This window comes from Pan troglodytes, chromosome 15 (genome assembly GCF_028858775.2).
Source record: "Pan troglodytes isolate AG18354 chromosome 15, NHGRI_mPanTro3-v2.0_pri, whole genome shotgun sequence".
Taxonomy (NCBI): Eukaryota; Metazoa; Chordata; class Mammalia; order Primates; family Hominidae; genus Pan; species Pan troglodytes.
The window spans coordinates 53,161,000-53,186,342 of record NC_072413.2 but is presented as its reverse complement, the minus strand read 5'-3'; the positions used below and the strand labels follow the sequence as shown (position 1 = coordinate 53,186,342).

The 25,343-nt window shown below is 39.1% G+C and overlaps 1 protein-coding gene across 4 annotated transcripts in view; it reads left to right on the top strand.

The window, feature by feature from the left end:
• The window catches only part of DLGAP5 (DLG associated protein 5), a 43,624-nt gene that overhangs the window by 3,254 nt on the left and 15,027 nt on the right, over positions 1-25,343 (top strand). For all 4 annotated transcript variants that reach the window (XM_009427656.5, XM_009427654.5, XM_054665679.2 and 1 more), the window contains 10 exon segments: positions 4,700-4,893; positions 6,021-6,083; positions 7,156-7,240; positions 7,666-7,788; positions 8,745-8,815; positions 11,143-11,417; positions 12,457-12,581; positions 13,007-13,133; positions 17,688-17,773; positions 18,919-19,079. In XM_009427656.5, coding sequence (XP_009425931.5) covers positions 4,700-4,893; positions 6,021-6,083; positions 7,156-7,240; positions 7,666-7,788; positions 8,745-8,815; positions 11,143-11,417; positions 12,457-12,581; positions 13,007-13,133; positions 17,688-17,773; positions 18,919-19,079 — 1,310 coding nt within the window.

The following is a 25,343-nucleotide window of genomic DNA, read 5'->3' as shown; positions in this document are numbered from 1 at the left end:
AATGAGAGTACTTTGTCAATGGAAACATTAGTAAGAAAAGAGCAAAGAATTCATCCTTGCAGTTTGCCCAGAAGGATTGGGACCATTAGGATGGAAAGAACCAACTAAAGAAGAAAGGAATAATCTCAGAAAAAGATGAAAATAGAGCATCTTAGAAGGCAAAGGATGCTACAGAAAAGAGAAAGCAAACTGAGAAATGACTTGTGTTTAGTCAGGAGTCACCCTACTCCTATTTGTTGTGTTCATATAGTAGGCGTTAGGAGCTAGATGGCATTGAAATAATGCTAGGATAAATAGGGAATGGCAGAAAGAACCAAACATTTTTTATCTGAGAAAGGGTGGTTCCTTTCTCATCTTGTCCTCTCAAATGCTCCATTTCTTAACCAAAAATCTTTCAAATTAAAGTCTAACTATCTCAGTATGCTATTAAAATATCCTTTATTTCCCGTTTGCAAAGGCTTAGAGGTAGGAGTGTGCCTGATATGTTTTAGTGAATGCAAGTAGGTAACTGGGTAGAAAAGAATGAGCAAGGGAGATAGATTACATAGAATCCTAAGGACCATCATTATAAGGACATTGGCTTTTACTCTGAAATGAGAGGCCATTAATGGGTGTTTATGTAATCTGATTCATGTTTTAAAAGGATCACTTTGGAGTCAGGCCTGTAGCCCTAGCTACTCCAGAGGCTGAGGCAGGAAATCTTGAGCTCAGGAGTTTGAAGCTTCAGTGTGCTACAATGGTGCCTGTGAAAAGTCACTGCACTCTGGCCTCGGCCACACATGGAGATCCTGTCCCCTAAAAAAAAAAAAAAGAAAAGGATCAGGTCGGGCACAGTGGCTCATGCCTGTAATCCCAGCACTTTGGGAGGCCAAGGCGGGTGGATGGCGAGGTCAAGAGTTTGAGACCAGCCTGACCAACATGGTGAAACCCCATCTCTACTAAAAATTAAAAAATTAGCTGGGTGTGGTGACACGCACCTGTAATCCCACCTACTCAGGAGGCTGAGGCAGGAGAATTGCTTGAACCCAGGAGGTGGACGTTGCAGTGAGCTGAGATCACGCTATTGTACACCAGCCTGGGCAACAGAGCGAGACTCCATCTCAAAAAAAAAAAAAAAAAAAAAAGGATCACTTTGGCTGCTGTGTTGAGAATAGATTATAGGGTAGTATGTACGACATCAGGGAGAGCAGTAAGTAGACTACTGCAATAACTTAGTTGATACTAAAGTATTAAAAGACAAGGGGCCAGATGCGGTGGCTCATACCTATAATCCCAGTACCCCAGGCTAAGGTGGGTGGATCACGAGTTCAAGAGATCAAGACCATTCTGGCCAACATGGTGAAACCCCATCTCTACTAAAAATACAAAAATCAGCTGGGTGTGGCGCGCGCCTGTAGTCCCAGCTACTTGGGAGGCTGAGGCAGGAGAATCATCTGAACCCAGGAGGTGGAGGTTGCAGTGAGCCAATCACACCACTGCACTCCAGCCCGGGCAACAAAGTGAGACTCCGTCTCAAAAAAAAGACAAGGGAAAACTAGTAAAGAACCAAGGAACAATGCAAAGTAATGTAAGAGGATAACCAGAAGAACGTGCTATCCTAGAAACCGAGTAGAAAAGTGCCTATCGAGGAGAGACTGATTAACTATGTTAGTCAGTACTGCTTGTTAGATCAAGTATAATAGAGGTGAGAATTTGGACTTCACCACTGTGGAGGTCACTGGTGATCTTGAATAGTTTTGGTGGAGTGAGGTTCAGGGAGTGAAAGTCAGATTGCAATGGATGAGTATAATCAAACCCTTAGATATAATTTGTAGTCTGTAGAAAACATGGAGCCTGGAGGAATGAGTAAATAAACAAATACAGCTTGCAAAGACATCAATAGGAAAACTGACTACCTTTTGTCAGTAAGACAATGGCATGAAAAGAAGAGTGGGGAGGAGGATCTGTTTTAGATGAAGAGATTTAAAAAGACATTCAAATAAAACGTGTTGCTTTTACTTGGTTCTTGATTTAAGTAAATAGATGGTTTAAAAGACCTCTTTGAAACAAATAGAGACGTTTAAATCTGGACCCTGTAATAGATAACAAGGAATTACTGCTGATTTTGTTAAGTGTGATGATGATATCGTGGCTATGAAAGGAAATGTCTTTATTTTATTTTATTTTATTTTTATTTTTTGAGACGGAGTTTTGCTCTTCTTGCCCAGGCTGGAGTGCAATGGCACGATCTCGGGTCACCGCAACCTCTGCCTCCCGGGTTCAAGTGATTCTCCTGCCTCAGCCTTCCTGAGTAGCTGGGATTACAGGCATGCACCACCACGCCTGGCTAATTTTGTATTTTTAGTAGAGACAGGGTTTCTCCATGTTGGTCAGGCTGGTCTCAAACTCCCAACCTCAGATGAACCGCCCACCTCAGTCTCCCAAAGTGCTAGGAGTACAGGCGTGAGCTATCGCACCCTTCCAGAAATGTCTTTATTTTTTAGAAGTATATACTAAAGTATTTAGAGATGAAATCTTCTAAGCATAATTTGTTTTAAACAACTGCAGCAAAATGTTCATAATTATTGAATCTTGGTCATAGGTATATGGGGTTCATTATAATTGTGTGTATATTAGAAGTTTTTCATAATTTTGAAAAGAGGGGGAATGTAAAGAGTGTTGGAAATAGGCTGGGCTTGGTGGCTCACACCTGTAATTCCAGCACTTTGGGATGCCAAGGTGGGTGGATCACCTGAGGTCAGGAGTTCAAGACCAGCCTGTCCAACATGGTGAAACCCCATCTCTACTCAAAATACAAAAATTAGCCAGGCGCAGTGGCGCATGCTTGTAATCCTAGCTACTAGGGAGGCTGAGGCAGAATTGCTTGAACTCAGGAGGTGGAGGTTGCAGTGAGCCAAGATTGCGCCACTGCACTCCAACCTGGGCGACAGAGTGAGACTCTGTCTCAAAAAAGGCCAGGCATGGTGGCTCACACCTGTAATCCCAGCACTTTGGGAGGCCGAGGTGGGTGAATCATGAGGTCAGGAGTTCGAGACCACCCTGGCCAAAATGGTGAAACTCCGTCTCTACTAAAAATACAAAAAATTAGCTGGGCATGGTGGTGGGCGCCTGTAATCCCAGCTACTCGGGAGGCTGAGGCAGGAGAATCGCTTGAACCCGGGAGGCCGAGGATGCATTGAGCCGAGATCACGCTGCTGCATTCCAGCCAAGTCGACAGTGCGAGACTCTGCCTCAAATAAATAAATAAATAAAAGTGTTGATAGTAGAGATACAGGTAACTCTCTTGAAGAATTTTGCCTTAAATGGGACTAGAAAAATAAGTGCTAGATGAGGATGTAGGTTGGGAGAAATTACCGCATGTTTGTAACTTCATAATGGCAACAATTCAGTAGAGGAAAAAATAGATGAGTAAGAGGATAAGTTGCTGGAAGAATGTCCTTGAGTAGGTGAGAAGAAATAGAGTACATCTATTATAATAAATAGCACCTATAATTGTATTAGTTATCCCAAAACTTAGCAGCTTAAAACAATAAACATTGATTATTTCATACAATTTTTGTGGGTCAGGAACTTGGGTATGGCTGAGCTGGGTGATTCTGAAGATAGCAGCCAAGATGTCATCCAGAGATATATCTGAAGCCTTAACTGAGACTGGAGGATCTGCCTCCAAGATGACTGACTCACATGAACAGCAAGTTGATGCTGGCTTTTGGAAGGAGGCTGTAGTTCTTTGTCATGTGGACATCTCCATAGGACTGCTTGAGTCTTCTTAAGGCCCCACATGGCACCTGGCTTCTCCCAGAGCAAGCGACGCTTCAAGAGAGAGCAAGGCAAACACTACCCTAGTTTTAGAAGTCATATTCCATTATTCCTGTAATACTCTCTTGGTCACACAAGTCAGCCCTATTCAGTGTGAGAGGGGATGACACAGGGCAAGACTACCAGGAAGTGAGGATCAGTAGAGGGCAGCTTGGATGCTGGCTATCATACAAGTTAATTAATTTAAAAGTGAAGTAATAAATGCCTATTACATAGCAAGCAGTTAATATTTGAACACATGAAGGCAAAATGAATACAAATTTTAAAAGACTAGGGGTTGAAATAACTTGTGGTTAGAGTGCTAAAGAATTAACAAGAAATATTAAAAGCATTTCCCTTTGTGCGGAGAGGTCTTGCTTTGTTACTCAAGCTGAACTTGAACTCCTGGGCTCAAATGATCCTTCCACCTCAGCCTTCCCAGTAGATGGGACTACAGGTGTGTTACTGTGCCTGGCTTATTGAAAGCTTTTTTTTTTTTCTTGAGACGGAGTCTTGCTTTGTTGCTTAGGCTAGAGTGCAGGGGCGCAATCTTGGCTCACTGCAACCTCCATCTCCTGGGTTCAAGCAATTCTCCTACCTCAACCTCCTGAATAGCTGGGATTACAGGTGACCGCCACCACACCCAGCTAATTTTTGAATTTTTAGTAGAGACGGGATTTCACCACGTTGGCCAGGCTGGTCTCAAACTCCTGACCTCAGATGATCCGCCCTCCTCAGCCTCCCAAAGTGCTGGGATTACAGGCGTGAGCCACCGTGCCTGGCCTGAAAGCATTTTTTAGCAGCAGTTGAAATGACACAAAAATAATTGTTTATACATTTGCATAACTTTTCATCTGAAATGTTTTATATACTGTGTGGTTTTGGTTTTTTTTCTGCCTAGGGGCAATGAAAACTATTCTAGGTGATCAACGAAAACAGATGCTCCAAAAATACAAAGAAGAAAAGCAACTTCAAAAATTGAAAGAGCAGAGAGAGAAAGCTAAACGAGGAATATTTAAAGTGGGTCGTTATAGACCTGATATGCCTTGTTTTCTTTTATCAAACCAGAATGCTGTGAAAGCTGAGCCAAAAAAGGTAAATTTAGTGTCTTAATATAAAGGAATAGTTTCTTTTATTTGGTATTTTCTTCAAGACATTAAGTGACTAACCCCTTTCCCTTAGTCTCTTTATTAACTGGTTGGTAGAAGGTGGGAATGACATAATAGTAGCTCAGAAGAATGAAAATCAGGTCTCTTAAGATAGCTGTAGGTAAGTTGAGATAGGATAAAACTAGGAAAATTGGTAGAATCAGGCTGAACAATGTTATGCAAAGGATTTGGTGTTTATCCTGTAGGTTATGCAGAATCAGGAGAAGTTTATAAATAAGGGTAGTGCCGTTGTCAAATTAATAATTCAGGAAAATACCATAGCCCTAAAGATTTTAGTCTGGAAAGGGAAGCATTTATAGATAGGGAGACCAATTGTGAGACTATTGTAATAGAATAGATGGAAAGGGGCAGTGGGTTTTAAAAGGAAAAAATAGGTGTAAGACATCTAAATAAAGGCATTTGACAGGACTGGTGGCCAAGTAGATGGTGAGGGGTAAAGGAAATTGAAAAAGCAGAGAGAAGCTCTGCTGCTAAAAGAGATAAGGAAGATAAGGAACAAGCTTAAGTGGGTGCATGTTAATAACCTTTTAAAAAATCTTAAACTTGTGTGGGCCACCTAGATATTAGTAAAAATTTGGAAAGAAGGATGGAAATTGGTGCTAAGATGTCGATTTAGGATATAATATTGGGAATATGGATGGGTGTTTAAGCTGTAGGACTAAATGAGACCATTCCAATAAGGATATATAAAATTATGAAAAAGTGGGCTCTAGAGAGCACTTTTAGGTAGGCAGAAGCCAGGTACCAGGCTGAGGACTGGTCAGAGAGGCAGGAGAACTAAGAGAGGATAGAAGCTCATATTAATGATGATTCCAATACCTGGAAAATACGGTTTGAAATTTCTTTCTCACTGAGAAATGTGAGTAATTTTTGAAGTTACTAACTTAATTTAAATCAAGCTAGAACCAGAAAAAGGAATTTAAGTATCTTTTTGCTATAAGAGATTAAGGATAAAATTTAACTTTAAAATGGGAACTTTATTTTGTAATAAGATATGGAAGTAAACCTTTACCAGTTCATATTTTAAGTTCATCTTCTTTTGACTGTTCTAAGGCTATTCCATCTTCTATACGGATTACAAGGTCAAAGGCCAAAGACCAAATGGAGCAGACTAAGGTATAGTTGATAGTAGATAATTGTTACTAAAATGATAAATTGCACTTTTTTAGTAAGTAAATTCATTTTAAATCTAGTATCAGATTCAAACATAATGATTAATTTACTAGAGTTAACAGGTACCAAAGTCACTGTTTTTAGTATGGTGATGTAGAGCAATTTCACTTAAAATATTTGCTCCAACATTCCTTATGAGATCCATGGCAAACTGTCTTTGTGTCACACTCTTGTTTTGTTTACTGGGCTCCTATTATGCATTCCAAGTTACCTGCATGAAATGCAGATGGGGAGGAAAGCACACAGGGTAGGTGTTATAAACTTACGGGTCTTCAAAATACTGTAATAGAGATATTAGGAGGGTTACTAAAACAAAGTGAAGTGGGCAAGAAGGGAAATAATATGTCTCTTTATCAGGTGAGGAAGCTAAGTTCCACGTATGCATATATATTTTGCATTGCTATGATGTTCCTGGTGTTGTAGGCTTTGGGATATAATAAACTAAATTCTCTTTGTGGAACTTACATGTAAGGCATTTAAAAAAATACATAATATGCCAGAAGATGATAAGTATTATGGAAGAGATTTTAAAAAGGGGAGATAGGGTGTACTAGAAATAGGCATGGGGTAGAATTTTGATTGGGCAGTTAAGGAAGGCCTCCCTGAGATGAAAGCCTTTTGAGTGAAGTCATTATGGAAGTGGAGAAGAGAACCATGGGAAAGCGCTTTTTATCCAGGAGAAGTATTTTCTAGGCAAAATTAAAAGGTCTTGAAGTGAAAGCATGTCTAGGAGTGTTTAAGGACCTTCAGAAGGCAAGTTATAGTGAGCTGTTTTTAATAGCTTGGGTTATTAGCATTTTCCAAATTCTGTGATTGTGAAAAAGGATGTAAGCTTTTTTGGAAGCTTAATGGAAAGCTTTTCTTTATCTCATTTTATTTGGGGTAGTTTTTTGTTGTTGTTGTTGGGTCATTTACAATGATCAGATTTCATATGAGGAATCAATTTACAGATTAAAAATATGATGGTCTGATTCATTATGCAATTAAATCACATAGCACCTAATCTCTTAAATAGATTGATAACGAGAGTGATGTTCGAGCAATCCGACCTGGTCCAAGACAAACTTCTGAAAAGAAAGTGTCAGACAAAGAGAAAAAAGGTAGGAATATTAGCAATTACTATAAATCCTCTGAGGCTACCACAGCCATAATTTTTTTTAAGTGTCTTGAAGGTCAACTGGAATTTGTTTGTGACAGAGTCTTGCTCTGTTGCCCAGGTTGGAGTGCAGTGGCACAATCATAGCTCACTGGAGCCTCCACCTCCTGGGCTCAAATGATCCTCCCACCTCAGCCTCCTGAGTAGCTGCAACTACAGACTTGCCACCATGCCCAGCTGATTTTTATATTTTTTGTAGAGACGGGGTCTCACTATGTTGCCTAGGCTGGTTTCGAACTCCTGGGCTGAAGTAATCCTCCTGCCTCCCAAGTAGCTGGGACTACAGGCATGCACTACCATGCCTGGCTTCACAGCAATAATTTAATAACTACAAGGGACATTTGATGTAGTTATTTTTTTTTCCCACAGTTGTGCAGCCTGTAATGCCCACGTCGTTGAGAATGACTCGATCAGCTACTCAAGCAGCAAAGCAGGTTCCCAGAACAGTCTCATCTACCACAGCAAAAAAGCCAGTCACAAGAGCTGCTAATGGTGAGAACTATTCCTTGATCAGTGACTGAACTAGAATGTTTGGTCCTTGAGGTTTTTGTGTTCCATTTCAAAAATCAACAAGTACTTCTTTGAGTAGGAGACAAGGAAACAGGAAATTCTAATACCTGAAAATAGATTCTGTGCCCTGACATCTGGTTAGCACACAATGGGTGCCCAATCATTGAAGATCTTAATTAGTATAAGCAGTGTTTCAAAGTGAAAAATTAATGGTCTGAGTAAATCACAGTTCATTTATTTGGTGCAATACAATGTAGCCATTAAGAATAATATTATTAAAGAACACTTAATGACATGGTTCATGATATATTAAGTGGGCAAAGGAAAGCAGGTCAAACTCTGAACAGTAGGATCGCAGTTCTAAAAAGCATTATGGGAATATGTGGACATAGGACTGGAAAACCATACCCTGAAGTGACAGCTGAGTAATGGAATCCTGGGTGATTTGTCATTATTGTTCTTTGTAGTTTTCTGTTATTTTTCTAATTGTCTGTAATAAATATGTACAGGCTGAGCAACCCTAATCAAAACATCCAAAATTCTGAGCATTGACATGAAGTTCAAAGGTCATCCTCAAAGGAAATGCTCTTGGAGCATTTCAGATTTTAGATATTTGTATCAAGTATGCTGAACCTGTAAGTATAATGTAAATATTCCAAAATCTGGAATCTAAAATGTCTCTGGTCCCAAGCATTTTGGATGAGGGATACTCAATCTGTATTTGGTATTCAGATGAAAAGGGTAAAACACTCTGGTTTTGAAAAGAGATGGTTTGTATTTGGCAGGAAATTCCATAACCCTTTTTATAATATGGCTTTTAATAAAAAAATCCTTCAAGACATATATTCCTACTGTTGCTTCTTTTCCTTTCCCAAGTTACCTAGTATTTTCTTGTAGCATTTCTATCTAGTAAAATAAATATTTTATTGTTGTTTTAGAAAACGAACCAGAAAGAAAGGTGCCAAGTAAAGGAAGACCTGCCAAAAATGTAGAAACAAAACCCGACAAGGTAGAGAATAAACATCTTTTTAATTCTAGATGCTTTGAAAATCTCATTGCTACTTTCATAAAGTTGAAATTAAACATAAAGAACTGCTTCAAAAGGTTAACCTACATGCGTGTTAAAACTTCCTGAACCATAAGAAAGCATCAAGAGGATTTACTCTTGTTGTTTTTCAGGTATCTTATTTTCAGAGCTTTATAGGTAGAGAAAGCATAATTTTGTTAGAAGATGGAGAAAAATAAAAACACAGCTGAGAGAAACCTATATGTGGGAATTAGCCAAGACATAGGGTGAAGTGGGGTGAAATGCATTGACTTTGGATTCATTTAGGCCTGGGTTTGAATACTCTCTCTGCTTCCAATTAGCTGCATAACCCTGGGCAAGTTATGTAGTTTATGAGCTTGTTTTCTTATTCCTAACATGGAATACCTGCATAGAGTAGTTGTAAGAATTAAATAAACTAAAATTTCTGCCTGCATCTAGCATGGTTTCTAATAAGGTCTTCAAAAAAGATGCCCCATTTGAGGACCCAACCCCTTGGCCTATAATCTATGGTATAGTTTATTTTCTTTTATTTTTTGAGACAGAGTCTCACTCTGTCGCCCAGGCTCGAGTGCAATGGCGCGATCTTGGCTCACTGCACCTTCCGCTCCCCGGGTTCAAGTGATTCTCCTGCCTCAGCCTCCCGAGTAGTTGGGATTACAGGCGTGCGCCACCACGCCCATCTGATTTTTGTATTTTTAGTAGAGACGAGGTTTCACCATGTTGGCCAGGCTGGTCTTGAACTCCCGACCTCAGGTGATCCACCTACTTTGGCCTCCCAAAGTGCTGGGATTACAGGCGTGAGCCACCACGCCTGGCCAGTATAATTTCTTAATTTAAAAAAAGTACCGAAGATTAAGTAACCTGGCTAGATTCTTAGTAAAAAATCAAACACAGATCAAGAAAGGAAACACACAGTGAATCTTCACAGATAAAGCAGCTGGACCTTATAGGTCCCCCCTTAAGATTAACCCTTAAGGATTATCACTAGTTTTTGCTTTGACTGCCATGCTGGCTTCAACAGTGTTACCACTTAAACTCTTGTCCAGGTTGAAATACCTGGGTTTGAGTTCATATCTTATTAAAAATCAGAAACCTGGAAACCTCTAGAAATTATTTAAATACCAAGTAACAAATTGACTTGAAATAGTAAATATGCTTTGTATTTTATATGGTTAATCTTTTGTGTCACATTGAAAGTATTGCTCTTGTGTTAAGGTTATTTATAATCTAAGGTTATTTAAGTTAAGAATTTGGTCTTTAATGATAGTCATTCCATAATGTTAGATTTCTGATTTTAAACCATTGTAATTATCAACATAATTTTTTTTTTGAGACAGAGTCTCGCTCTGTCGCCCAGGCTGAAGTGCAGTGACACGATCTCGGCTCACTGCAAGCTCCACCTCCCGGTTTCTCACCATTCTCCTGCCTCAGCCTCCCAAGTAGCTGGGACTATAGGCGCCTGCCACCACGCCCCGCTAATTTTTTGTATTTTTAGTAAAGACGGGGTTTTGCTGTGTTAGCCAGGATGGTCTCGATCTCCCGACCTTGTGATCCTCCCGACCTTGTGATCCGCCTGCCTCAGCCTCCCAAAGTGCTGGGATTACAGGCATGAGCCGCCGTGCCTGGCCGTAATTATCAACATAATTTAAGTAAAAAGATACGTATTTGTTGAATAAGTTTTTCCATATTAATTTTCCATTATCTTTTAATTTGTTGTAATACCCAAAAGGTATTAGTTAGTCTTTAAATAAGAATTGGTTCGGGGTGGGTGTGGTGGCTCCCGCCTGTAATCCCAGCACTTTGGGAGGCCTAGGCGGGCGGATGACGAGGTCAGGAGATTGAGACCATCCTGGCTAACACAGCGAAACCCCGTCTCCACTAAAAATACAAAAAATTAGCCGGGCGTGGTGGCAGGCGTCTGTAGTCCCAGCTACTTGGGAGGCTGAGGCAGGAGAATGGCGTGAACCTGGGGGGGCGGAGCTTGCAGGGAGCCGAAGCTTGCAGGGAGCCGAGATCGCGCTACTGCACTCCAGCCTGGGCGACGGAGGGCTACTACGTATCAAAAAAAAAAAAAAAAAAAAAAGATTCTATTCCCGGGTAATAGCAATGAATTTAGCGTAACTGGTTTTCTGATTCCATGTACACACTTAATTGTATCTGTTTTTGTCTCTCAAATTATGTACATAGAACATATATTTCTGTTGTCATATTTTCAGACCTATAAAAATTGGTTGAATATATCCTCAGAAGAGAGAAATCTTACTCTACTTTGTTAACTCACATCCTAGGGTATTTCTTGTAAAGTCGATAGTGAAGAAAATACTTTGAATTCACAAACTAATGCAACAAGTGGAATGGATCCAGATGGAGTCTTATCAAAAATGGAAAACTTACGCGAGATAAATACTGCAAAAATAAAAGGGAAGAATTCCTTCGCACCTAAGGATTTTATGTTTCAGCCACTGGATGGTCTGAAGACCTATCAAGTAACACCTATGACTCCCAGAAGTGCCAATGCTTTTTTGACACCCAGTTACACCTGGACTCCTTTAAAAACAGAAGTGTAAGAATATGATCTTAATAATAAGTCCCTTGTTAAGATGGGTAATAAATGCCTTTCTTTTTTTTTTTTTTTTTTTTTTTTCAGACGGAGTTCGCTCTGTCACCCAGGCTGGAGTGCAGTGGCGTGATCTCCCCTCACTGCAAGCTCCGCCTCCCAGGTTCACGCCATTCTTCTGCCTCAGCCTCTCAAGTAGCTGGGACTACAGGCGCCCGTCACCACGCCCAGCTAATTTTTTGTATCTTTAGTAGAGACGGGGTTTCACCATGTTAGCCAGGATGGTCTCGATCTCCTGACCTCGTGATCCGCCCGCCTCGGCCTCCCAAAGTGCTGGAATTACAGGCGTGAGCCACCGCGCCCGGCCAAATGTCTTTCTTATATTTGGTCTATGCTCTTAAAAAGTTATTATTAGTGAACTGGGTTAATTAGGAATCATGCAATTTTTTCTTTAAAAAAAATTCTTCAGAAGGTACAATAATGTAATTGACAGTTTTTATATTTCCTATGCATTGTTATTTTCACTATACAATTTGGGTTTTTTTGTTTTTAATAAATGACTTAATTATAACACATACATTTTTCAAAAGAAGAAAATTGCTATACTGCTTTAGCTCAGATACGACTTTTTCCTCATTTTCTTCTGGCTTAGTATTTAGAAAAACTGGCCCTGAAGACAAAAATGATTAATTTGCAAAACAAGGGAAAAATCAGTTGGAACCTTTAAAAGAAAAGGCAAGATCATTTTGCAAAGACTGGCTGGCAGCAAATATACTAAAAACTGCTCAGCAGCATCTAAGACTGTTAAGTGTTTATGTTCCATTAAGAAATCTTCAAAATCTTTGAATCTGATTACAATTAATTAGTAAAAATGGACATTCACACTATAGGTGTTTACATTTTCTCCCCTCCAGAATACACATTTTAAAAAAATAGAAACATTTCTATTTTAGCCCAGATCTACAAGTGACACAATTTTGAAACCCTTTATATTAGATATATGGAGTTCATGTTTCATGAAGTATATTTTTGCTATTGTTTTTAGTGATGAGTCTCAAGCAACAAAAGAAATTTTGGCACAAAAATGTAAAACTTACTCTACCAAGACAATACAGCAAGATTCAAATAAATTGCCATGTTCTTTGGGTCCTCTAACTGTTTGGCATGAAGGTATAGTATTTAATTAATTTATTCATTTTTTAGAATAATGTTATTAATACAAAAAATATTTTGCTTTCAGGTATAGTAATTACATTTTTACTTTTCTGGATTATTACTTGTCAGATTTGTTTGGAGCTCTTTTTCACCATATCATTTGGGGATGTGAACTCAGGGTCAGAAAAGACGGGAAAGCATGGGTAAAGATATCTGAAGAGATAATTAGAATGAAGAATACAGACAGAAGAGGGGAAATAAATGTAAATTTAAAGAAAAAAATATTGAGAGCTACTTTAGAGAAAATGTGAAGTGATTGAGGCAGAAATAAAATTTTAAAATTAAACATTGAAAAGGATTTTTTAAATGTCTTTTTAGGGGCTGTCATTTTAGGAATTGTTGCTTTGAAATTTATATGTAAGATTTTCTTTAATTTATAGAACATGTTTTAAATAAAAATGAAGCTACTACTAAAAATTTAAATGGCCTTCCAATAAAAGAAGTCCCATCACTTGAAAGAAATGAAGGTCGAATTGCTCAGCCCCACCATGGTGTGCCATATTTCAGGTATGTCTGTGTGTTCCTAGTGTAAGAATTTTGTATTAATATCTAGACATTTAAAACCAAAACTAAAAATTTTTAACCTTAATATAGTGGGGGAAAACTGATGTTAGGTGATTTTCACGTTTAAATTTTAAGTATTTTTTTGATAACTAGTACATTCATGTGGTTCCTAATTCAAAGGGTAGGAAAAGGTACAAGTGAGAAGACTCCTTCTCAGCACTGTGACCCAACCACATAGTTTGAACCTTTCATGAAGGCAAGTGTTACTCATTTCTTGTGAATACTTCCATGGATAGTTCATGCATATGTAGACAAATACAACACGTACATTTTTTTCTTTTTTAAAAAATATAGACAATAGGCTGGGCGCGGTGGCTCACGCCTGTAATCCCAGCACTTTGGGAGGCCGAGGTGGGTGGATCACAAGGTCAAGAAATCGAGACCATCCTGTCTAACATGGCGAAACCCCATCTCTACTAAAAGTGTAAAAATTATCCGGGCGTGGTGGTGCACGCCTGTAGTCCCAGCTACTCGTGAGGCTGAGGCAGGAGAATTGCTTGAACCTGGGAGACGGAGGTTGCAGTTAGCCAAGATTGCACCACTGCACTCCAGCCTGGCAACAGAGTGAGACTCCATCTCAAAATATATATATATCTATATACATATATATATCGGGGAATCTGCCCTGATATTCACGTAGGTTCTTTTCTGTTTTCCTTAAGCGTCGGCCAGCTTGAGAAATAAAGGGACAGAGTACAAAAAGAGAGAAATTTTAAAGCTGGGCATCCGGGGGAGACATCACATGTCGGTAGGTTCCGTGATGCCCCACGAGCTGCAAAAACCAGCAAGTTTTTATTAGGGATTTTCAAAAGGGGAGGGAGTGTGTGAATAGGTGTGGGTCACAGACATCAAGTACTTTACAAGGTAATAGAATATCACAAGGCAAGTGGAGGCAGGGTGAGATCACAGGACCAGGGCGAAATTAAAATTGCTAAGTGAAGTTTCGGGCACCATTGTCATTGATAACATCTTATCAGGAGACAGGGTTTTGAGATCAACCAGTCTGACCAAAATTTATTAGGCGGGAATTTCCTCTTCCTAATAAGCCTGGGAGTGCTATGGGAGACTGGGGTCTATTTCACCCCTGCAGTTTCGACAGTAAGAGACGGCCACGCCCGGGGGGCCAGTTCAGAGACCCACCCCCAGGTGCACATTCTTTTTCTCAGGGATGTTCCTTGCTGAGAAAAAGAATTCAGTGATATTTCTCCCATTTGCTTTTGAAAGAAGAGAAATATGGCTCTGTTCCGCCCGGCTCACCAGCGGCCAGAGTTTAAGGTTATCTCTCTTATTCCCTGAACAATCGCTGTTATCCTGTTTTTTCAAGGTGCCCACATTTCATATTGCTCAAACACACATGCTGTACAATTTGTGCAGTTAATACAGTTATTACAGGGTCCTGAGGTGACATACATCCTCCTCAGCTGACAGGATTAAGAGATTAAAGTAAAGACAGGCATAGGAAATCACAAGGGTATTGACTGGGGAAGTGATAAGTGTCCATGAAATCTTTACAATTTATATTTAGAGATTGCAGTAAAGACAGGCATAAGAAATTACAAAAGTATTAATTTGGGGAACTAATAAATGTCCATGAAATCTTCACAATCCACGTTCTTCTGCCATGGCTTCAGCCAGTCCCTCCATTTGGGGTCCCTGACTTCCTGCAACATGTACATATATATAGAGAGAGAGAGAGACAACATATATCTATAGAGAGAGACAATATCATACAATACACACTATTCTGTTTGCAAATCAAATAGATGAGAAGTAAGTATCTCATTATAGTTTTACTATTCATTTGTTCTATTATAAATATACTTTTTGAGAGTGACTTCATTTCTTTCTTTTCTTTTGTTTTGAAATGGTTGCACTCTGTTGCCCAGGCTGGAGTACAGTGATGTGATCTCAGCTCACCGCAGCCTCTCTGTCCTGAGCTCAAGCCATCCTCCTGCCAGTGGGTGGCTAATTTTGGTGTGTGTGTGTTTTGTTTTGTTTTGTTTTGTTTTTTGTAGGGACGGGGTCTTATGATATTGCCCAAGTTGGTCTCGAACTCACAGGCTCAAGCGATCCTTTTGCCTCAGCCTCCCATACTGTTAGGATTACAGGCATGAGCCACTATGTCCAGCTTAATTTCTTTTTTAGAGCACTGGGTTTTAGAATTATAAGGGATTTTAGAGGTAGCTAATCCATTGTGTCATTCCACTGAGTTACTGAAATATTAAGCAATCTACCTAACTAGATAATGTCAGAACTAAACCATTTCTGCTATCTCTTCTTTTTTTTTTTTTTTTTTTTTTTTTTTTGAGACGGAGTCTCACTCTGTTGCCCAGGCCGGAGTGCAATGGGACGATCTTGGCTCTTTGCAACCTCTGCCTCCCAGGTTCAAGCAATTCTCAGGCCTCAGCCTCCTGAGTAGCCTGGATTACAGGCGTGTGCCACCACACCCAGCTAATGTTTATATTTTTAGTAGAGACGGGGTTTCACCATGTTGGTCAAGCTGGTCTCGAACTCCTGACCTTGTGATCCGCCTGCCTCAGCCTCCCAAAGTGCTGGTATTACAGGTGAGAGCCACCGTGCCCGACCCTCTGCTTCCTTATTAATCGTCATGTTGTGTCATTGAATATGAACAACTCAAATTTTTTGTTTTTGTTTCTGTTTTTTGAGACAGGGTCTCACTCTGTCACCCAGGCTGGAGTGCAGTGTCTCGATCTTGGCTCACTGCAGCCTTGACTTCCCGACCTCCCACCTCAGCCTCCTTAGGAGCTGGGACTATGTCTGTTTCTAGCGTAAGAATTTTGTATTTAAAAAAAAATAAAAATAAAGAATTTTGTACTAATATCTAGACATTTAAAACCAAAACTAAAATATTTATAACCTTAATACAGCGGAGGGAAACTGATGTTAGGTGATTTTCATTTATCTTTTAATTTTTTTTTTTTTTGTATTTTTTTTTTTTAAGTAGAGATTGGTTTTCGCCATGTTTCCCAGGCTGGTCTGGAACTCCTAGGCTCAAGTGATCTGCCTGCCTCAGCCTCACAAAGTGCTGGCTGGAATTACAGGCATGAGCCACTGAGTTTGGCCCTAAATTTTTTTTTTTTTTTTAAAGAAACAAAACCTGCCGGGTTCGGTGGCTCCCACCTGTAATCCCAGCACTTTGGGAGGCTGAGGCTTGCAGATCACCTGAGGTCAGGAGTTCAGGACTAGTAGCCTGGCCAACTTGGTGAAACTCCATCTCTACTAAAAATAAAAAAATTATCTGGGCGTGGTGGTAGGTGCCTGAAACTCTGTACCTACTAAACAATAACTCCCCATTCCTCAGCCATTCCCTCCTAGCCCCTGGTAAATACCATTCTACTTTCTGTCTCTGATTTTGACTCTGCTAAGTATCTTATTTAAGTAGAATTATGTAGTATTTGTCTTGTTTTACTGGCTTATTTCACTTAGCATAATGTCCTCAAGGTTCATTCATTGTAGCATGTGTCAGACTTTCCTTTTTAAGGCCGAATAATATTTCATTGTATGTATATACCACATTTTGCTTATCCCGTTGTCTGTCAGTGGACACTTGGGTTGCTTCCATGTTTTAACTGTTGTGAACAGGTATGAACATGGGTGTACAAATACCCCTTTGAGACCCTGCTCTAAATTATTTTGGGTGTATACCCAGAAGTAGAATTGCTGGGTTGTGTGGTAAGTCTATTTTTAATTTTTTGAGGAGCTGCCATACTGTTTTCTACAGTGGCTTTGCCGTTTTACATTCCCATCAACAGCATACAAGGGTTCCAGTTTCTCTACGTGCTAGGATACTTTTTCCATAGACACAAATTAAACTTCTTTTAGGCCTGGGTTTCTCAATCTTAGCATTATTGACATTTTAGATTGTATACTTGTTGTGGGTATATATCCTATACATCGTAGGATGTTTTGTAGCATCCCTGGCCAGTAGCACTCCTCCAGTCATGACAATCAAAAATATTTCCAACCACCACCAAATGTTCCCTAGAATGGGGCAAAATTGACCCAGTTGAGAACCACTACCTTTAAGCAAGCAAAGCCTAATAATTAGGATCTGTGAGGCCCCATCACTATAATCCTGGGATTAACAGTTTTTAGCTTTAATTTACTCTTGACAGTTGAGTTGGCTTTAGTTTCATAGACAATGCTGAGAATCTGATGCACATTTAGGAATGTCTGACTTTGATCAACTTCTGAAAAAGAACAGAACAAACTAGAAATGTTAGCTTAAAAAGTAGGTTCTTGGTATTATCCAGCCACATAAGTTTTAGGTATAAAAGGATGTACATACAAAGGGTATCAACTTGTATTTTTGGATTTTAATATATCACAGTTTATAAATAATTCAGTATCAACTTTGGGAAAATATTGTGGCTCCCTTTTATAACTTCCTAATGTTATGTATCATGATGTTATGCTAATACTTAGCTACTAGTGTAAAAACCACTTGTAGAACTGAAATGTATGTCATAATTTTAGAAATATCCTCCAGTCAGAAACTGAGAAATTAACTTCACATTGCCTCGAGTGGGACAGGAAACTTGAATTGGACATTCCAGATGATGGTGAGGCAACATTTGTATTTTTTGTTTGCTTTGTTTCTTTTACTATGGTTACATTTATCTGAAACATAAAAATATAGCATTGCCTAACTTTATTGTTTCATTATCATTCAAAGTAGCAAGAATTTTTTCTTTTTTAACTTGATGTCTACAATAAAGTAGCAAGTGTTTTTCATATCTCAACATATGTTCCCTAACATCTGTGCTAAAATGGTATATAACTTAAAAGATGTAAGTAATTAGAATATTGACTGTCGTTCCCTTTGACTTAGACATTTTTCTAACCAACCAAGCAAGTAACAGTGAATATTATTAGCTTTTTAAATATGACTTTATGGGTGATATCAATTGATATCTGATATTGTTTACACAAAAATATACTCTGAATGAAAATTACCTAAATCAATATGGAAAAGATTTTCTGAAGAGTTTCTTAATCTGATTTATTTGGGAAACTGTTTAGAAAAAATTATGTGCTGTCAGTATGAAGTCCTTCTTAGATAATTATTTGCAGTGAGTTGTTTGACGTTGAGTTTTGTTTTTTTTTAATTAATTTATTATTATTATTATTTTAAGATGAGTGTTGCTCTTGTTGCCCAGGCTGGAGTGCAATGGCGCCATATCGGCTCCCTGCAACCTCCGCCTCCTGGGTTCAAGCGATTCTCCTGCCTCAGCCTCCCAAGTGGCTGGGATTATAGGTGCCTGCCACCAGGCCCAGCTGATTTTTGTATTTTTAGTAGGGATGGGGTTTCACCATGTTGGCCAGGCTGGTCTCGAACTCCTGACCTCAGGTGAGCCGCCCACCTTGGCCTCCCAAAGTGCTGGGATTGCAGGCATGAGCCACCGCGCCCGCAGGCATGAGCCACCACACCGGCTGACGTTGAGTTCTTATAAAGTACAACAAGAAGTAGAATGCTATTTAGTATATAGCAATATGTATGAGAAAATATTGTTAATTTTGAGCAGGAATTGAAGCAAATAGTTAATACTCAGTATTTGTATGACAAAGTTTTGTGGTAGATATTTTTTGTTTTGCTTAACAACCTGTAGGCCCTAGGATGTTTGGAGTGAAGTCTTATCAGTGGGCTGACTTGCAATGAATGTCCCGTTTTGTCCTGTAATTTAAAAAAATCTCTTATTTCCTTCAGCTAAAGATCTTATTCGCACAGCAGTTGGTCAAACAAGACTCCTTATGAAGGAAAGGTTCAAACAGTTTGAAGGACTGGTTGATGATTGTGAATATAAACGAGGTATAAAGGAGACTACCTGTACAGATCTGGATGGATTTTGGGATATGGTTAGTTTTCAGGTATGTGGTTCAATATTTCAAATATATTAACTTTGGGCTTTTTTTTTTTTTTTTTTAAGTAGCAGGAGTAAAATGGGGTAATAGTAGCTGCTTATGTACCTGTAATATTAAATAAGATGTTATAAAGCACTTTTATAAACTGTAAAACATGATCTAAGTTTTATGACTGATGTCCTCTTCTCCCATATATTCTCAGGATAATTTTTTTTTTTTTTTTTTTTTGAGACGGAGTCTCACTCTGTCACCCAGGCTGGAGTGCAGTGGTGTGACCTCGGCTCACTGCTGGCTCTGCCCCCCGGGTTCACACCATTCTCTTGCCTCAGCCTCCCGAGTAGCTGGGACTACAGGCGCCTGCCACCTCACCTGGCTATTTTTTTGTATTTTTAGTAGAGACGGAGTTTCACCGTGTTAGCCAGGATGGTCTCGATCTTCTGACCTCGTGATCCACCCACCTCGGCCTCCCAAAGTGCTAGGATTACAGGCATGAGCCACTGCGCCCAGCCAGGATAATTTCTATACAGGTTGAAAACTGAAATTATTTTCAACTCTTTAATAGTCTATAATGATTCGACCTGTGAGAAATGAGTCAACTGGCCTTTGGTAGTTGAGTTCAGCTAACAGTTACTGAGTTCCTGTTGTGTGCCCGTATTGTATTAATCTCTTATTGTGTTAGGAGTATTGTATTAGGAGTTGATAAAATAGTGCATTCCCTGTCCCAGAGGAGTTTGTAATTTGATTAGTGACTGAGATACAAAATATAATTCTAACATATAAAGTGCTGTGATAGAAGAAATTACTAGGAAGATCAGTAAAGGTATGGGGGAAGATGACTCTAGCTTTTTGAACTTATTTTAGAAATAAGCATATAAAATAGCATTTCAAGAACCAACAGCCAACAATAGACATTGAAAAAAGCTTCAAACCTAAAAGAAAAAGGCCAAAGCAAACATCTAGGAAGAGAGCTATTTGGATGGACTTTTAAATGCAAGTATTCATATTCTCAAAGAGACCAGACATTTCATCTGTCAAGTAAAAATACCTGTTAGAAAAAGAACATTCAGAGAATAAATAGCTCTTTGAAGTTAAGCAATATGAGAACAGAAATGTAAGATACAATAGGTAGAATATGAAGTTAAGGAAATCTCAGCCAGGCACAGTGGCTCAAGCCTGTAATCCTAGCACTTTGGGAGGCTGAGATGGGAGGATCACTTGAGCCCAGAAGTTCAAGACCAGCCTGCGCAACATAGTGAGAGCCCATCTCTACAGAAAATAAACTTAGCCAGACATGGTTGCACATGCCTGTAGTACAAGCTGTAAGACAGAAGAGATTAGATAAGAAAATTACATGGACCAGTCCAGGAAATATAGCCAAATTATAGGAATTCCAGAAAAAGAGAACAGAAAAAAAAAAAAATTGGGGAGCAAGTGAACAATGAAGGAGCCTGTTGAGTGTTTAGCACTGAGTAGACCCACAGCAACTTACATGATTAGATACTGTTATGTAACTCTGGGATAAAGAGGGTAGGCTAAAGCATCCAGGGAAAGAAAACAAATTTTTTATACAAAGCATCAAGGGTTAGAGTAGCATTGATCTCTCAACAGCAATATTATGAACTAGAACAATACTCTGAAAATTCTGAGGGAAATTAACTTCCAACCTGGAGTTCTATACCGAACCAATCAAGCATGAGGGTGGAAAGGCAATTTTCAGACACACAAGATCTCAAAGTTCACCTCCTTCCATGTACCCTTTCTCAGGAAAATGAGAATGTCCTTCACAAAGATGAGAGAGTTACCCAAGAAAAGAGGAGAGTGGGCTCCATTCCCAGAAAGAGGCGAGACCCTGTCTCAACCAAACCAAAACCCTGAGCAAACAAAAAGCAAAACAATTATTAAGTCTAAAGAAAACATTGTGAGGAAGGAAATGGAATCTCAGCAGCTGTATGGCCCAGACATGAATAGTGTTTAGTCATAATTAAGCATTACTTTATGATGAGTTTTTATATATTTACCAGTTTTCATAATAGTTGGTTCACTAGCACCCTTCAATTCTGATTGTTAGATTCTGTGGTGATTTTTGTATCATTATTAGTTGCAGATTTAAAAGTATGATATGTTTACATTGTTTATAGTCTTTTTTTTTTTTTTTTTTGAGATGGAGTCTTGCTTTGTCACCCAGGCTGGAGAGCGGTGGCGTGATCTTGGCTCACTGTAACCTCTGCCTCCTGGGTTCAAGCGATTCTCCTGCCTCTGCCTCCCGAGTAGCTGGGATTACAGGTGCCCACCACCACGCCAGGCTAATTTTTGTATTTTTAGTAGAGATGGGGTTCGCCATGTTGGTCAGGCTTGTCTTAAACTCCTGACCTCAAGTGACCTGCCTGCCTCGGCCCCCAAAGTGCTGGGATTACAGGTGTGAGCCACTGTGCCCGGCCTATAGTCATTATCTTGACTGATGCTCATTTCCCAGCTTTGGCTTAGTGGGAGCCACTTCAAGTTGGCCATTGGGGCACTTTTTTTTTTTTTTTTTTAACACAAAAGAGCTATATGAGGTATAATTTACATATGATAAAATTTATTCATTTGAAATGTACAGTTCAATCATTTTTAGTAAATTTACAGAGTTATGCAACCATCACCACAATCCAAATTTAGAATATATATATGTATTTTTTTTTTGAGATGGAGTTTCACTCTTGTTGCCCAGACTGGAGTGCAATGGCACAATCTCAGTTTACTGCATCCTGTGCCTCCTGAGTTCAAGCGATTCTCCTGCCTCAGTCTCCCAAGTAGCTGGGATTACAGTCATGTGCCACCACGCCTGGCTAATTTTGTATTTTTAGTAGAGACGGGGTTTCACCATGTTGGTCAGGCTGGTCTTAAACTCCTGACCTCAAGTGATCCACCCGCCTCGGCCTCCCAAAGTGCTGGGATTACAGGTGTGAGCCAGTACACCCAGCCAGAACATTTTCATCAGTATAAAAAGATGCCTCCTGCCTGTTTGCAGTCAATCCCCATTTCTACTCCTAGACCTAGGCAACCACTAATCTACTTACTGTCTCTGTAGATTTGCCTTTTTTGGGATATTTCATATAAATAGAATCATACCTTATGGTGGTCTTTTGCATCTGGCTTCTTTCACTTAGCATCTTTCTGAGTTTTATCCATATTGTAGCTTGCCTTGTGTACTTCACACCTTTTTACTGCTGAGTAGTATTCCATTGTATGGATATATCACTATTCACCAATTGATGGTCATTTAAATTGCTTCCACTTTTTGGTGATTATGAATAACCTGTGAATATTTCCACACAAATCTTAGTGTGGATGTATCTTTTTAAATTTCTCTTGGGCAGATACCTAGATATTGGTAGGTCATATTGTAAATTTATGTTTGACTTTTTAAGAAACTGCCCAAACTATTTTCCAAAGTGATTATACCATTTTACAGTCCCACCAACAATGTATGAGTGTTCTGTTTTTCGATATCCTCACTAATACTTATTGTCTTTTTTATTATAGTAGTCCCCCCTTATCAGCAGTCTTGCTTTCTGTGGTTTTAGTTACCTGAGGTATAGTACAATAAGATATTTGGCAGGGAGGAGAGACCACATTCATATAACTTATTATGGAATATTGTTATAATTGTTCTATTTTATTGTTGATTATCATTGCTGATGTCTATGCCTAATTTATAAATGAAACTTTATCATAGGTATGTATGAATAGGAAAAAACATATATATAGGGTTCAGTACTATCTGCATTTCAGGCATCCCCTGAGGGTCTTGGAACAGATTCTTTGAAGATAAGGGGGAATTGTTGCATAGCCATCCTAGTGGGTATGAGGTATCTCATTGTAGGGTTTTTTTGGGTTCTTTTGTTTGTTTTTTGAGTCAGGGTCTCGCTCTGTCAACCCAGGCTGGAGTGCATTGGCACAATCTCACCTCACTGCAACCTCCACTTCCTGGGCTCAAACAACCCTCCTGCTTCAGCCTCCCAAGTTGCTGAGACTACAGGCATGTGCCACCATGACTGGCTAATTTTTGTGTTTTTTTGTAGAGGTGGGGTCTCATCATGTTACCCAAGTGGCCAGGTCTTACTCCTGAGCTCAAGTGATCCACCCTTCTCAGCCTCCCAAAATGCTAGGATTACAGGTGTCACCATGCCTGACCTCATTGTAGTTTTGATTTGAATTTCTCTAATGAGTAATGATATTAAGTATCTTTTTGTGAGCTTATTCGCCATTCATGTATCTTCTACTGAGATGTCTGTGTAAATCTTTTGCACCCATTTTTAAATTTGATTGTCTTTATTATTGAGTTTTAAGTATTCTTTATGTATTCTGGATAAAAGTCCCTTATGAGAAATATTATTTGCAAATATTCTTTGAGTTTGTAGCTTGACTTTTAATCCTCTTAATGGCATGTTTTGAAGTGCAAATATTTTTATTTTAAAGTTAAATTTATCAAATTTCTCCTTTTTTTTTTTTTTTTTTTGAGACGGAGTCTCACTCTGTCGCCCAGGCTAGAGTGCAGTGGCATGATCTCGGCTCACTGCAGCCTCTGCCTTCCGGGTTCAAGCAGTTCTCATGCCTCAGCCTCCCGAATAGCTGGGATTACAGGTGCATGCCACCATGCCTGGCTAATTTTTGTATTTTTAGTAGAGATGAGGTTTCACCACGTTGGCCGGGCTGGTCTTGAACTCCTGACCTCAAGTGATCCACCTGCCTCTGCCTCCCAAAGTGCTGGGATTACAGGGGTGTGCCACTGCACCCGGCCAGTTTTTTTTTTTTCTTTTATGTTGTGATTTTGACACCACATCTAAGAACTCTTACCTAACCACAAGTCACAAAGATTTTCTCCTTTGTTTTCTCCTAACAGTCTTACGGTTTTAGTACTTACAGTTAAGTCTATGATCCATTTGGTTAGTTTTTGTATACGGTATGAGATTGTGAGTCTAAATTCATCTTTTTGCTTATGGATAACCAATTTTCCCAGCACTGTTTGTTGAAAAGACTGTCTTTTCCCCGCTGAATTGTATTGGCACCTTTGTTGAAAATCAGTTGGTCATGAGTGTAATTCTGAGTCATTTTGACATTTACTTTTTTTTTTCCTTTGAGATGGAGTCTTGCCTTGTCGCCCAGGCTAGTCTCGACCTTCTGGGTTCAAGCAATCCCCCTGCCTCAGCCTACCAAGTAGCTTGGATTATAGGCATATGCCACAGTGCCCAGAGACATTTGCATATTTTTAAGGGAAAGCAAAGCTAAGAGGATATGTATGTATAAGTGCATAGCATGGAGACTAAAAGCATGGTTACCAAACTGTTGTCAGTGGCTAACTCTTCGTAGGAGACTGGAAGTATCAGAAAGATGGGGATTATATTTCCATCCTATTAAATACACTTGTATCTTTTAAAATGAGATTATGTCAAGAAAATGAGAAGACAAGGCACAGATTGGGAGAAAATATTTGCAAAAGATGTATCTGATAAAAGACTGTTATCCAAAAGATACAAAGAGCTCTTAAAACCCAGCAATAAGGAAACGAACAACCCAATTAAAAATGGGCAAAAGACCTGAACAGTTACCTCACCATAGAAGATATACAGATGGCAAATACGCATATGAAAAGATGCTCAACATCATATGTCATTAGTGAACTACAAATCAAAACAACAGTGAGATACTACCACATACCTACTAGGGAACAGTGAAAATTCAAAACACTGCCAACAGCAAATGCTGGGGAGGGTATGGAGCAATATGAACTTTCCATTCATTGCCTATGGGAATGCAAAATGTTATATCCACTTTAGAAGACAGTTTGGCAGTCACTCGCAAAACTAAACATACTCCTACCATACGATCTAGCAATTGCGCTCCAAATGAGTTGAAAACTTATGTCCATATAAAAACCTGCACACGGATGTTTTTAGCAATATAGCAGCTTTATTCATAATTGCCAAAACATGGAAGCAACCAAGATGTCCTTCAGTGGAGGAATGGATAAATAAAAAAAAAATTAGATTGTGTTCACATTGTGTAATTTAAGAAACAACATTTAGGATATCTTTTCTACCATTTTAGCATTTTAGTCAAAAATAATCTAGGAGAGTTATTCATGTATGATATTCTTTATGTAGATTTTGGAGGTTTGTAAGACGAAAGATAATGAAAAACTTTACCATAAAAATTATTTGAACACTAAATTGAGAATGACTCAGTCCAGTTTTAATAACTCATCATTTCTGAATCACTATTTTTAAT